Genomic DNA, 14,200 nt, shown 5'->3' with positions numbered 1-14,200 from the left:
AGGGGGTGATCAGGCTGGCAGGCAGAAGCGGTTAGGGGCAATCAGGAAGGCAGGCAGGCAAGCAGTTGGGAGCCAGCAGTCCTGGATTGTGAGAGAGATGCCCGACTGCCCGTTTAGGCCCGATCCAGTGGGATCGGGCCTAAACGGGCAGTCGGGCATCCCTCGAGGGGTCCCAGATTGGAGAGGGTACAGGCTGGGCTGAGGGACAACCCCCCTCCATGCATGAATTTCGTGCACCGGCCCTCTAGTGTATATATATATATATATATATATATATAGAGAGAGAGAGAGAGAGAGAGAGAGAGAGAGAGATCTATATCTATATCTATATCTATATCTATATCTATATCTATATCTATATCTATATCTATATCTATATCTATATCTATATCTATCTATCCTACCTAATAAAAGGGAAGTATGCAAATAACCATTACTCCGCTACGCCCACGATTGGGCCGGCGGGAGGAGCGGGGGGCGGGGACTCATGAGTCCCCGCCCCCCATTCCTCCTGCGGGCCCCAACGGCCGGCGCTGTGGGAGGACCGATGGGGCTGGCGGAAGGCGCCGGTGGCGGAACTCGGGGTGGCCGATTGTGTGGCTGCCGGCACGTTTTCCGCGAGCACCAGTTTTCCTCTGGCCACCCGCTGATCGGAGCGCCTCCCGATCGGAGTGCCTCTCGGGGTGGCTGATCGTGCTGACGGGAGGCGCTCCGATCGGCGGGTGGCCAGAGGAAAACGTGCTGGCGGAAAACTGGTGCCAGCAGCCACGAGGAACTCGGGGTGGCCGATCGCACTGGCAGGAGGCTTTCTGATCGGCCGGTGGCCAGAGGAAAATTGCTGCTGGCGGAAAATTGCTGCTGGCGGAAAACTGGTGCTGGAAGCCAGGTGAAGGAAGGTCTATTGCACGAAAGTTCGTGCAATGGGCTTCTAGTCTATACATATATATATAGACTAGAGGCCCAGTGCATGAAAATTCATGCACTGGAGGGCGGGGGGGTCCCTTAGCCCGGCCTGCCCCCTTTCACAGGACGGGAGCCCTCAGGGGCGGGAGGCAACTCAGCGATCAGGGGAAGGTGACGCCCCCATCACACCTCTGCTGCTGCCACCACCAGTAGTACAAGCCTCAGCCAGCCCTGGTTACCTGAGTCTCGGGCGGCCCTGGGCAGCTGGGCAACTGACATCCGAGGCTTGCCTGCACCTTGGGCCGGCCCTAGGCGGCTGGGCAGCCTCCATCTGAGGCCTGCGCCTCGGGCATCAGCTGGGCAGCTGACATCCAAGGCTTGCCTATGCCTCAGGCTGGCCCTAGGCAGCTGGGGAGCCAACATCCAAGGCTTGCCTGCACCTCGGGCCGGCCCTGGGTGGCTGGGGTGCTGAGGGGACGGGTACTTCAGAGGCAGGCGAGTTGAGAGGCCAGATCCGCCTGGGGGCGGGCCCGGCCATGCCGTGCGCCTTCCGCCCCAGCGGGGCTGAGGGGACTGGGCGCTACCATCTGTGGCTGTGGCCACCGTCATCTTTGAGGGTGTGGCAGTCAATTAGCATATTCCCTCCTTATTAGCTGTGGATTCTGCCATCTTTGTGAGGGTGTGATGGTCAATTAGCATATATCCTCTTTATTAGATAGGATAGATTCTATTGTATGACTATACCACATTTTGCTTATCCATTTGCCAGTTGATGGACATTTGGGTTATTTCATTTTTTTAAAATCTATTATGAATAGTGCTTCCATGAACGTTAGTGAATAGATTTTACTGTGGACATATGTCTTCATTTTTCATGGGAGAATTAGTAGGAGCAGAGTTGTCTGGGCAACATGGGAACTGTGGGCTTAGCCATTTGAGTAACTGCCAAATGACTTTGCACACCAGCTGCACCCTGTCCATCCCCACCAACATCCTCAACAACACTTGTTCTTATTTCTTTTTCAATGTCAGCCATTCTAATGAGTGTGAACTGGCATATCGTTGTGGTATGGTTTGCATTTCTCTAATGACTATTGATGTTGAGCAGCTTTACATGTGCCTTTATTTTTTGAATGAAGAGAACTGACACATTTCCTTGCCAAACATCTTTGACCATGTTTGGGAAGGTGGAGCCAGATATTGTGCTGAGGAGTCAATGGGGAAAGGAAGTGAACATTGCTCTTTCAGGAAGCGCAGGAATAGAGGAAATGTGTGAGGGTGGTTAGTGGCAGCGACTGATCTGGCAGCTTGACTCTCTGTGAACAAACTTGGTGCAAACTTCTTTCTGGAGGAGAACAGACAAAGTCCTGGCCCTGGGCTGTCATCGCTCGGATTGGCAACACGTCTTCAGAGATACACGTCTTGTCCTCTCTGTGCCTGTCAGGTCCAGTTGGCTGGAGGCTCCAGCTGTTGGAAGGCCGGTAGCAGGCAGATTCTTGGCCCGATAGACCACTTTTTAATCACTGTTGTTCTGTAGCCTCTTGATTAATTGTGTGGTCATTACTGATGATCATCATTAGGTTTTTCCATGACACCATGACCCTTTGGTGAGGACTGCAGCCTCCTATTACTATAGATGATAGGGGTGCCTCTAGAATAATGGTTTTTGCAAAGTCTTTTAAAAATTCAATCCTTTCAAAAGGAATTGTGTAAATGAATTCTAAGTCTCTGTGTGTGCTGTTTGTGTGCTGATAAAATTGCAGTTATTTCAAGCTATAGATTCCACTGGAGAAAAGAATATTTCTGGTCTTTCTACAAGTCACTTATAGTCTGGGCCCACAGTATCCAGAACTGCATTCTAAAGTCAGAGTTAGGGATTTTCACTTCAAATTTGTATGACTGAGCTGGAATTATTTGACCTTGGTTAGGTTTCTGGACCACCTATTTGCCCACTCAATGCACCCCTGGTGATTCTGACTCGCCCTGAGGCCACGGCAGTGAAGTGCCCCCTTCTATTGATGCCTTTGGCCCTGGCCTTTTCTTTGCTTACACTCTGCACCTTTGAGCTGTGTTTTCAGGAGATTAATGGAGGAAGCAGAGTGACTTCCTGTCTGAATGGGGACAGGTAATTCCTGTAAGCATCTGGGTTTCTTGGTAGGGCATCCAGACTGTCTTTCTTGGTAGAGCACCTCCTGCACTCTTTGGGAAAATCCCTGCAGCCCTGATATGAAATCTACTCACTGGCCTGGGTTATCACGAAGGAAGTGTGGCCACTTCCTGAGGACCTGAGGCAGCACCCAGTCAGTGGAATGGCTTCTAGACATCAGCCCCTCGAGGGCTGGAACCCTGTCCCATTCACTGCTCCATCCCCAGGGCCTGGTCACAATGCTCAGCATCTGCTTGTAGAACTGATGTAGGAAGCAGCCATGGCAGGTACTGTCCAGCTGGTCTGCACTTGGGCAGAATCAAGGGCATGGTGCCCAGATGACTCTTCAATTAGTCACCAGCTATTTTCTTGTGCCCCTGAGAAAGTATGCAGGGGAGTCCCTTAGAGGGTCCCCTGGGGTCGCACACAGAAACAGCCAAAGCCGGCAGACAGTGTCCTAAACCTGCAGACCAGGAGGGAGCCTCCTAGGCTGGTGCAGTGGAGAAGGTGGTCTGATGCTGGTGGGGCTGCAGGAATGGGGAAGTCTGGATTGTCAGTGTGACGGGGCAAGGCCAGCAGGTGGAGGAGCAGGTCAGTGAAGACAGGAGCCCGCGCCCATCTACAGGGCTGTGGTGATGGCAGACCAGCAGTGCAGAGGATGCGATGGCATGGAGGAACTGACAGCAGTGATCCAATAGTGTCAATGGAATTCAGGCCACCTGGTGTTGGCACTGTGGTGGTGTGGCACGATGAGGGCAGCCCTCTGCCTGCATCAGGGGCTCTTGAATTTGAGCAGCAGCAGAACCACCCTAGGGACTTGTTGAAGCACAGGCTGCTGTCTCCCTTCGCCTGCCTCCAGTGTTACTGACTCAGGAGGTCTGCAGTGGGCCTGAGATTTGCATTTCTCACTTTGCTCCTGTTGCTGCTGAGTTAGAGACCCCACTTTGAAAACCACTGGCCTAGGATGTTCTGTTAAGTGCCAGTAGTTAATGTTCTAGGCCTTTGAGCTACATAGGATTTCTGTCACATCTTCTTAGTCACTTTTCACAACCCTTTTAGCATGTATAAGCCATTCTGGGCTGTTGATGAATGGGCTGGTGGGAGAGTGGGGGTGGCGGATAGGGAGGCAGGGTCTGGTTTACTACCCCTGCAGCTCCCTGCATGATTCATCCTCTGCTGCACAGCTGGCTGACCTCTGCCAAGTGCACCTCCATGTGCCTTTGTATTTTCTTCTCTGAAACATAGTTAATATTAACAGTCCTTATATATGGGGCTCTTTTAAAGGTTCAATGAGATAAGGCACAAAAAACATTTACCATGATGCATAGGACATACCTGGAATTTATTTATTATTTACTATTAGTATTAGTATTAGTATTAGTAGTGGTACTGCCCACTGCTGATGACTGTTGATGGGCGAGGGAAAGATAGGGACAGGAAGACCAACATTGCAGACTCTGAAAGCGAATAGGGCCAAGGCTTTGTTATAGTTTCTCCTTCGGCTGTTTAAGAAACAGAATCCTTTGAGCTGAATACCTGCAGGGTGAGTCCCACAGGAAACCCTTGCTCAGCCTTCCTTTGGGCATACTTAGAAAATGGTGTCAATCATAAGCTGGCTGGTTCTTGGGCCCAGGACTCTGGCCAAAGCGGGTTGGTATCTTAGCCTATCTGTAACTCATATAACTCATTTGCAGCTGCACTTCAGCCCTATTTGCTGTGAAGCTTTGATTTAGGATATTGGCCCAGCCTGTTCGGATACCAGATAGGATCTGGTTGCATTAGTGTTGAAACTATACTTTTATTTTTTTGTAAATTAAAATACAGTGGACATACAGTAGTATATTTGTTTCATGTGTACAGCATGCTGGTTTAACCTTTGTATTCCTCACTATGTGATGAGCAAAGGAAACTATGCCCTTTAACCTCATTTTGCCAGATGTGAATAAAACAGCCACAGGAAAGCAGGCTGTCGTGTGCCCCACACTTCCTGTGCTGAAGTGTGGGAGTGAGAAGTGCGTGCAGCTTTCACCCACGATAGCTAGAACGGAAAGACTACTGGTTATCACCCCTGGCATAGCCTGTGCGCTGGTGCCTGGGAGAGGCCACCGGGTGGCCCCGAGAGAGGCAGCTCATCTCTGGACACTGCTAATGAAAGATGGCTATGCCTAAGTAATGTGGGGACTCTTTCCCCTCCCTGTCCCATTACCCCTGAGGGGCATCCACTTTCTTGCTCACCTCTCCGGCTGCATGCTCTGATCCTCTCCAGAGCATACAACAATGACTTTGTAAGCTCACTTTACATATGCACAAAAGTGCTGGGCGGTGATAGGACTCCACCCTCCACTTGGGTTTCTGCTGACATTCAGTGAAATATTCTTCCACTCCTCCCCACCTTGCACAACAGATTTCCTGTTTTGAACTTGATCCAGACTGGAACAGCCCTGCTACACCTGTTAACACACTCAGACGCCTGTTTCCTCCTCCGTATTTGTTCAGCTTTTTGTCGCCTCGCCAGATTTCCCCTCTTAGCTTGCAGATCAAGAACCATAACAGAAGATACCATATGGAACCGGCAAACTAAGAAAAAGGAAGTTCACATTTTAGAGTTAATTTGAGTGAAAACAGGGCTCTGGTTTGTTTTACTATGACCGCTGAGCTAACTTTTCTCCTCCTTCACAGCAGGATGGAAGAGAGGAGAGGAAATCGGCAGACGCAGGAGCCGGAGTGAAACGGCTGAGCCCACCATGAGTCCGGTCCTCCCTTCTGCGCTTTAAGGGCCAGCGGCAGGTGAAGTCGCTAGAGAGCAATGGCTCTCTTCACTCCATGGAAGTTGTCCTCGCAGAAGCTGGGCTTTTTCCTTGTGACTTTTGGCTTTATTTGGGGTATGATGCTCCTGCATTTTACCATCCAGCAGCGGACTCAGCCCGAGAGCAGCTCCATGCTGCGTGAGCAGATCCTGGACCTCAGCAAGAGGTACATCAAGGCGCTGGCGGAGGAAAACAAGAACGTGGTGGACGGGCCGTATGCCGGGGTCATGACTGCTTATGGTAAGTGCTGCGCCTTGGGGGCTGCTCGACCCAGCATGGTTTTGATTCCAAAGGACCCCAGAGGCTCTCAGACTTGGTCTTGTCATGGAGTGAGTGTGTCCCTTGCCTTTGCCTTAGTGGCAGTGAATTGCTCACAGAGGGACACTTTTTAGAAAGTTTAAGCAGTGTCCTTTGGGAGTGTCTCAGCTCTGGTACACACTGACACTCAGCCCTGGGAGCAGTGGGGTAGGCAGTTCCATTCTACTGCTTGTGTTTGCAGCCAGTGCCTCCTCCCTCAACACATTTCTAGATTGCATGATCTCATCTGGGAGTATGTTTAAGAAATGTAGAAAAGTATTCTCATTATCTTTCCCTAAACAAAACTTAATTAGAACTGGTGGATTGAGGTAAGGAGGCTGGGGAGGAGTGGTCCATGGATGCCAAGAAACACAGAACCCTGTGTGCCTCTCCTTGGCCAGTACACAGGACATTAAGGCTGCCTGCGGCTAATAGCTTTAACCTTTGGCTTCTTCAGAGATTATTGCTCTTGTTTCTTGCCCTTGTCACTAAGTGCCCTGCTTGAAAAGAACTCTTTTTGTACTTGTTGCTTTTTTTTTTTTGGCAGATACTGTAAATCCTTTTTGAAATGAGGTTGAGTAAAAACAAAAAACACATACAGAATTTTACTTATTTTTCTTTGGCCAAAAGTTACACTTAATATAGAAAAAGAAAAAGTTGAAAGTCGAGACCAGCAAAAATATAGTAAGAAAAAATAAAATCACCTAAATCTTTGCTAGGAAATAAGCACAATTAACATTTCAGTGCAGATCTTTCTGATACTTTGTATATGCAAATAAAAAAATACAGTATATACAGATATATAGAGACACAAAGTACTTACAAAAGCATAAATACAAAGCAAAATTTGCAAGTGAAATTTGGATCATTGTGTTCTAGAGAAGCCACTTCCCTTGGGTTGACACATTGTTCAGTGACAAGTCTAATCATTGGATGGAGACTTCGGTGGCCTAAACCCTGAGGTAAAATGTAAATGAGATAGGAGATGGGATTGGAAAAGGTTGGTATTCCATCTTGGGACCCAATCATGTGATTCCTGGAAATGTACAGCAATAGGTGGAAGCTGAGTTCAAACACAGAAAATCACGTTCAGCTATATATATTTCTTTTTGAAAGGATCCAGCAAATTTGGTTAGCTTTTACTATTGCATATATATTTTTTTGGTAAGGAGAAAATGGTTGCTTTTAACATATAATGTGGAAATTCTTTTTCATTGCCTATTATTTGATCACACTGTCTGCTTTAAGATTTGGGAGTGTCTGTAGGCATTGGCTCTTAATATGTCTACATAAAATACCACTTTTTCTGATCTGATGGATTAATAAAAGGAGACTCCATTTTGAAAGCCTATGTTGAAAAATAACTAGGTTGTTTTTAGAGGGTGCATTTTTAAATTATTCATTGACTTTGATCTTTTGTAATACAGGGTGAGGCAAAAGTAGGTTTACAGTTCTTCATATGGAAAACAGTACAATAATCTATAATAATAAAAGCATCATATGCAAATTGAACAAATGACTGAACAGCAGAACGACAGTCTGGACGACCACGCTATGACACGCACTGGTGCCAGGCCAGCCAAGGCTGGTGCGAGGCGATTGGTTAGAGGTCCCCACCATCGCCCACAATCGCCCTGCGGAGGGAGGCCCAGGCCAGCCAAGCGATCGCACCCACGCCTGTCATCCGCAGAGGGAAGTGACTGGTGGCTGGGGAGGAGGGGCAGCACTGCACCGATGGCAAGCAGTCCTAGCGGTGGGGGCGGGGCCAGGGCCAGCTGCTGGCAGCTGGAGGACAGCAATCCCTGATAGGCCCTGATTGCTGGCCAGGCCTAGGGACACTACCCATGGGGCCCTGTATTGCAAGAGGGCGCAGACCGGGCTGAGAGACACCCCCCTCCCATGCACAAATTTCATGCACTGGCTGGGCCTCTAGTTAATAAATAATAATACAAATATAAACTCTGGTTTTCTCGTACTCACAACTATAAACCTACTTTTGCCCCATCCTGTATTTCCTATATATATTAAGCAAACCACCAGAAGAAATAAATAAAGCAGATTGTCACCATTGGTACTACCAGTGTGTAATCAGTGTATAACAAGTAAAACACATGCTGTTTTCAAGTTTCTGGTTCAGTGTATTCCATGTTGGGGGAAAGGCGAGTAGTCGTTAGTAATTTCCTTCTTCTGTTTATCTCAGTCTTTCAAATGTTTTCCATGGGAAGGAGGAAGCACATGAATGGTAAACATAGGCTTTCAGTTTCTTCAGTTTTTGTTTCTTGTGACCTGCTAAATATTTCACAGGGTAGGCTTCTGCTACACTCTAAAGCAGTGGTCACCAACTGGTGGTCTGCGGACCACTGGTGGTTCGTGAGGTCCGAAAGGTTGGCAACCGCTGGTCTAAAGGACAGAGATCTGCTCTCAGATTTTCAGCCTCCCAGAGACGTTACTTTTCTTTTTTATTTTTTAAAGAAAGTTACCAACCCCCCAGAGTAGTCTGTTAGAATTTCAAACACCTGACATACTTAACAATCATAGGACTTTGGAGCTCAAAGAAATTTTAGGAATTATTGTTTTCTTCCTCCCTTTACAGATGACCCTTAGCAAAACCCACAAAGAAACAACCACACAGGTGCCATCAACAAGTCTTAACTCACACTGCTGTTTTCTATCATCTAATCAGCTTAACATGTCAATCAAATGGTCTTTGGAGCTGAGTTTCTGGAATTTAATTGGATTGTGCTTGTGTGCTTGAGGCATTGGGATCATCACGTGGTGAGATCCTAAGTCAAGGTTTCTTTCTTAGGCATCAGTGACATTTGGGCTGTATAATTCTTTGTTGTGGGGGGGCTGCTTGTGCATTATGGGATGTTTAGTATCATCCCTGGTGTCTCTACTCACTGGACACTAGTAGCACCTCCCCAGTTGTGACAATAAGAAAAGGTCTCCAGATATAGGGGGTCAAAGTGCCCCCACCCACCTTGGAGAATTGCTGCACTTAGGGTGGGAACAGCAAACACTGTCTGCCAGCATCTTTTCTGGGAGTTCTCAAGTGGATAACTGGTTTTTGTTCTTTAAAACCTGCCAGCCTATCAATCCCTGGGTCCCAGTTCTGGGCACCCAGAGCTGGGATTTAACAAGATGGTATAGTGCACGTCCAGTGCTGGGAAACTGGAGAGCCATCCTGGTGATGGCGTTTCCTCTGCAGTTTGTCTGCACTAGTCATGGACATGTCAGCGGTTGATTGATGTCATATGTCACATAGAGATGCAGAGACTAGAGGATGGTTCAGTGGTTTAGCTGGTGGAGTGGGGGAAAGGAGGTGTGAATCATTGGTTTGCAGTCTCTTTTTCTCCCACAAATGCAGTCCAGGTACAGAGCACTGCCTAGATATCTGCTCTGTAGGAGTGCTGATGCCATGGCTGGGATCTGTCTCTGGTTTGAATGAATCCACTTAATAGAAAAAGAAAAATACCCTTCCTTTTTCTATTCCCACATCGGTATAATCAGAGACTCTCGTAGTATGCTATCAGTTGGTTTTTACTCTTGTGCAGATGTTTGAAAAACAGTAGTAGCTGATACCAGATTGTTATTGATTTATTAGAATCCCTGACTTGAGATCCCAGAGCAGCAGAGTTTGGGTCAAATTCAGACCTCTGCCTGTTGTGCAATTAAGAGTTTATTGAAACACAACCTCTCCCATTTGTTTGAAATAACTGAAAACCATGATAAAACCAGTTTTTATTTCACATAGCATGTAAAACATGCTCACTCCATCCTTCAGTAGTGACCATAGTTCATTCTAAAACACTCATCTGGTTTGGTTTGTCCTTGACTAAACAATTCCTGAGGACTCCCATGGTCTAAGGTATCATTTTCAACCTTTTTCATCTCATTGCACACATAAACTAATTACTAAAGTTCTGTGGCACACTAAAAAATACATTTTTTGCCCATCTGACAAAAAAAAAAAGTATAATGTTGATTCATTCATATCGAGTGGCTATTGTGTTGGCTGGTGTCATTTTTTTTATTTGACAATCTAAGGGGAAAGAGGTCAGTATCCTAACCAAGTAGTCAGGTATTGCATGTTTTAAGAATTCTTGCAGCACACCGGTTGAGAATCTTTGGTCTAAGACATGGGAAGCATCTAGGAATGCAGCACGCCCCTTTTTGATGTGCTGTCTGAATCTGTTTTTGAGCTATACTGTCAGAGCTGAATAGTTGCCACTGAGATGGCAAAGCCTAACATGTTTACTGTCTGATCCTTGGGAAAAAAATCTCAGCCCCTGCTCTGAACAGTCCTGGGGTCAGTCTTTCTGCCTACAGGATATATTTGGTATCCTCCAGACTCTTCATTTTTGCGTTTGAATTCACTAAGACATCTTCACGAGGCACCAGTGCTGCGCTTCTCTGTCCCCTGGAAGTGCCTCTGAGCAGCACATCCAGAGTTGAGTGGTTGGGGGTATGGGCTTGGAGCCAGCCAGTTGGCTTTGCCACATTGCAGCTGTTGGCTGGGGCCCTGGCGGCAGGAACCACTGTGGAGTGGGATGTCACTCCCTGTCTGCCAGGTCAGTCTGAGGTGTGAATGAGGTGCTGCGTGCTGTCAGTTAAGTTTGACTGGGCCTCAATCCACGGAACTTTCAAATAGTACCTCCCTGTCCCCATCCTTTTTTGGTGATTTGAAAAGAGACTTTTGAACTTTTGGGATTTAGTGATTCAAAAGTGGTCCCAGCTGGGACTAGAAGATGTCCCAGCAGTCTATGGAATAGTGGGAGCATTCATTCTCGGGGTGTGGCTGGCATTTCCGTGGGTGGCTCTGTCACTCCTGAGAGGAGCTGGAGCCAGAGCCCTCTGTAGGCCAGCCTCACGGCGTCTGTCCTCCAGGCCAGCAGGCAGGGCCATGCCTGTCCATGACTTCGGTGGATCTGCGTCATGAGTGGTGTCACTCGCCCTTGTCAATGCCGTTCTTGTTTCTGAGGTGAACTGATCTCTTTCTCCGATGGCCTGACCCACATTCTGATCCCCAGTGGTCACCTCTTATCTAACAGGACAGGCCTGGTCCACTTGTGTCTCTCAGTAAATGGAATGGAAACCTGGGGTGATCCACCCACCTGTTAACCCTGCTCTTTATCATCTGCTTGCCTTGCTGTGCTCTGGACTTGTCACCAGCTCAGGGTGAGGTGGATATGCTCCCCCCCCCCCCTGCCCGCCCCCAAGATCCCATTTTCCTGCTCCCCTTAACCTACAGGTCTCCATGCCTGCGCTTCCTGACCTGCCTGCTCTGCCTTACCTCCTGTCTCCTGTTCCCTGCATTTCTTGGGCCTAGACTGCCCACTTGATTGACTCTTATCCATCAAGCCTGGCACTTTGGGGGATGTCTGTGCCATTGGCTGGTGCATGCTAGTGCCCTTGGAGTTTTGTTGCTATAGCTGGAAAGAGCTGGGCAGGTCCCTGTTCTTGTGGAGGCTGTGTTCATATTGGAGGCAGAAATAATAAACAAGACCATATCAGATAGTCAGAAATCCCAAGAATAAAAATGACCCAGGAAATGTGTGTGTGTGTTTTTTTGGTTTTTTTTTTTTTTTTTAGTTTAAAGTGAAAAGTGAGTTTATTAGTGTAGCTGTGAGACAGGGAGGAGGCTACTCCACAGCAGCCTAGATGTGATTTTTTTTTAATGAGTACTTAGGAGCTACTTTGGATGATACGGTCAAAGAAAATCTCTCCCAGGAGGTGACACCAAGGAGCTGCTGGGCAGGATGGGAAGGAGAGGGGTTGAGACAGAGTGGCCAGCAGAAGGCAGCATGTGGGCCTGGCAGAGGCCTGCGTGTGCACTCCATGCAGAACGGGGGCTGCTGCAGCTGGAACAAGTGAGCAGGAGTCTGTTGGCAAGGGCAGCAAACAGGGGGCCATGTGGGCTGTGGATCTCAGTCTGATGGGAAGGGAGGGAGGTGAGGGGGGTGGGAGTTCTTATGGCAGAGCTTGGGCCTATTTTCTACTGTTTCCTCCAGGGGGGTGCAGCGGGTATAGGAGGAAGTAAGTTCTTCTGTTTCCTTGAGGTGGAGTGAGGAGCAGGGTAGGGCTTAGGTTGCTGGTCAGGAGCATGGTGCAGTAGCTGCCTTGAGCCTCAGGTGGCCTTGGTTGGCCTGGAGGTGCCCATTTTCAAGACATTAGCACCATTTTCGGTTGGTTCTGCTCAAAAGCCAAAGGGAAGCCCCCTTGGGAACGTGGGCATGGCTGCCTGAGGTTCCTCCAAAAAGCCCCTGCCCTGAGGTGAAGACCTAGGCCACCTTGTGAGAGTCAGACCAGCACTTCTACATGTTCCATTCCACACCTCCTACCAGAAAGAAGAAAAACTTAAGTTGCATTCCATCAGATAGAGAAGCCTGTACAGGGTTTTCACTGTTTTCCTTTTGCCTCTTCTGCAAGGCTTGTGCAGGGCTTTTTTTGGAGGGCTGGCTCTTGTGGAAACCCGCAGCACCAAGGCAGAGCCTGTGCCCCGAGGGCAATGCCGCTCCAGCCTGGAGCTGCAGGAAAAAGAGCCAGCTGCTCCGTGTGTCTGTGCAGGCAGAGGTTGCTCCGTGGTGGCATGGCTGGTGCAGTTACAGGAAGGGCTTTGTGCTTTAAGAAGCTTGGAACCCAAAAAAGGGCCTCTCTGGGGCTTGGGCCTTTTCCAGCGATGCTGCTGTGGTAGAGGTCAGCCAGCCCAGCATCCCCAGCCAGGCATCCCTGCCCAGCCCAGCATCTCCCCCTCAGTACCCCCAGCCCAACACCCCCTGCTCAGCATCCCCTGTCTAGCATCCCCGCCCTAGGCCAGGATGAGGTCACAAGCACACTAGCCAGTCCCGGAGTGGAGGAGGACCTGGGAGTGTTAGATAGGAGTGTAGTCAGAATGTGGGTCTGGGAGGAGCTAGAGTCTCACTCTTCTATACTCTTTCCCACCTAGACTCCTTCCTCCATGCCACTCCACTTCACACCCTGACTTCAGAAGGGAAAGAGTGTGTGAGGCCCCAAAGCCGGTCTCCTCACTGGCCGGTGGCCCAACTCCTCCTGCCTTGCTCTGTTTTGGTGGTCTTTTTCCGTCAGGACTGTGCCACCCTAAAGAGCTGGCCACCCTTCTGTCTGCCTGGGCAGTGCAGCTCTCTTCCAAGACCGGCTGTGGGGTCTGGCTCAGCATTTTCCTGTTCAAGTCTCTGCGCTGCTCCTCCTCCCCCAACAAGCCTCTCTCCAGAAGGTCTGCCCCTGCTTTCCCTGTTCTCCCTCAGAAGTGGGGCCCAGTCCAGTGCCATCCCTCCACTGAAGCAGGGTTCCCCCTGCTCCATCCTCACTTCTCTCATCACTTAACTACCTAGCATCCCATGTATTGTATTTTGTCATCTCTCTCCCTCACTTAGAATGTAAGCTCACTAACACAGGGATTTTTGTCTTATTTTTCCCCCCAGGGCTGAGCAAGTGCTTGGTGCACAGTAGGAGCCAGGAGTGAATAGCCTCATCCCACCCCCACCCAGGACTCTGTGTACCACACTGTTACAGCTGGGGCTACTTCGCAAGTCAGAGCAATGTTTTCAGTGAGACAGGAAACGAGAAGAGATTCCCTGTGGATTCCATGCCTGGGAGGCTCCAAGTGGCTATTTTGCAGGATCCTGTCATGGGAACCGTTGTTTATGCTGGAAAGCAGTTAGAGAGTGATTATTTATATTATTTATTTATTTTGAATATTTTATTGATTTTAGAGAGAGGAAGAGGTAGAGAGCGAGAAACATTGATGTGAGAGAGAAACATCGGTTGGCTTTCTCCTGTACATGTGCACCCCCCCCTCCCCACCACCAGTGATCAAACCAAAACTCCGGTATGTACCCCGACCAGGAATCAAAACCACCATTCTTCAGTGCACAGTGCATGGGATGACACTCCAATCCACTGAGCCACACCAGCCAGGCAGCCAGGACTAGAGAGTGTGTATATGTGGCTCATGTAAGGGCTCCTTACTAGATGGGTGACCTCGGGCAAGGCATTGATGTTTTGAGAGCTTTCTTCCTCTTCAGTA

General features: G+C 48.8%; 1 protein-coding gene across 4 annotated transcripts in view; it reads left to right on the top strand.

Moving 5' to 3' along the window:
* The window catches only part of MGAT5 (alpha-1,6-mannosylglycoprotein 6-beta-N-acetylglucosaminyltransferase), a 383,255-nt gene that overhangs the window by 148,259 nt on the left and 220,796 nt on the right, over positions 1-14,200 (top strand). For 2 of the 4 annotated variants that reach the window (XM_079783063.1, XM_079783064.1), the window contains one exon: positions 5,732-6,096. In XM_079783063.1, the coding sequence (XP_079639189.1) occupies positions 5,856-6,096 (241 nt within the window). In that variant the 5' untranslated portion in view covers positions 5,732-5,855. Of the gene's footprint in view, positions 1-5,728; positions 6,097-14,200 lie in introns of all 4 variants that reach the window. The other 2 variants (XM_079783061.1, XM_079783062.1) reach the window with 1 other exon arrangement.

The sequence above is a fragment of the Cnephaeus nilssonii genome (genome assembly GCF_951640355.1).
Source record: "Cnephaeus nilssonii genome assembly, chromosome: 10".
NCBI classification, from domain to species: Eukaryota; Metazoa; Chordata; class Mammalia; order Chiroptera; family Vespertilionidae; genus Cnephaeus; species Cnephaeus nilssonii.
The sequence above is the reverse complement of the archived record's forward strand: the minus strand, read 5'-3'. Positions and strand labels throughout refer to the sequence as shown.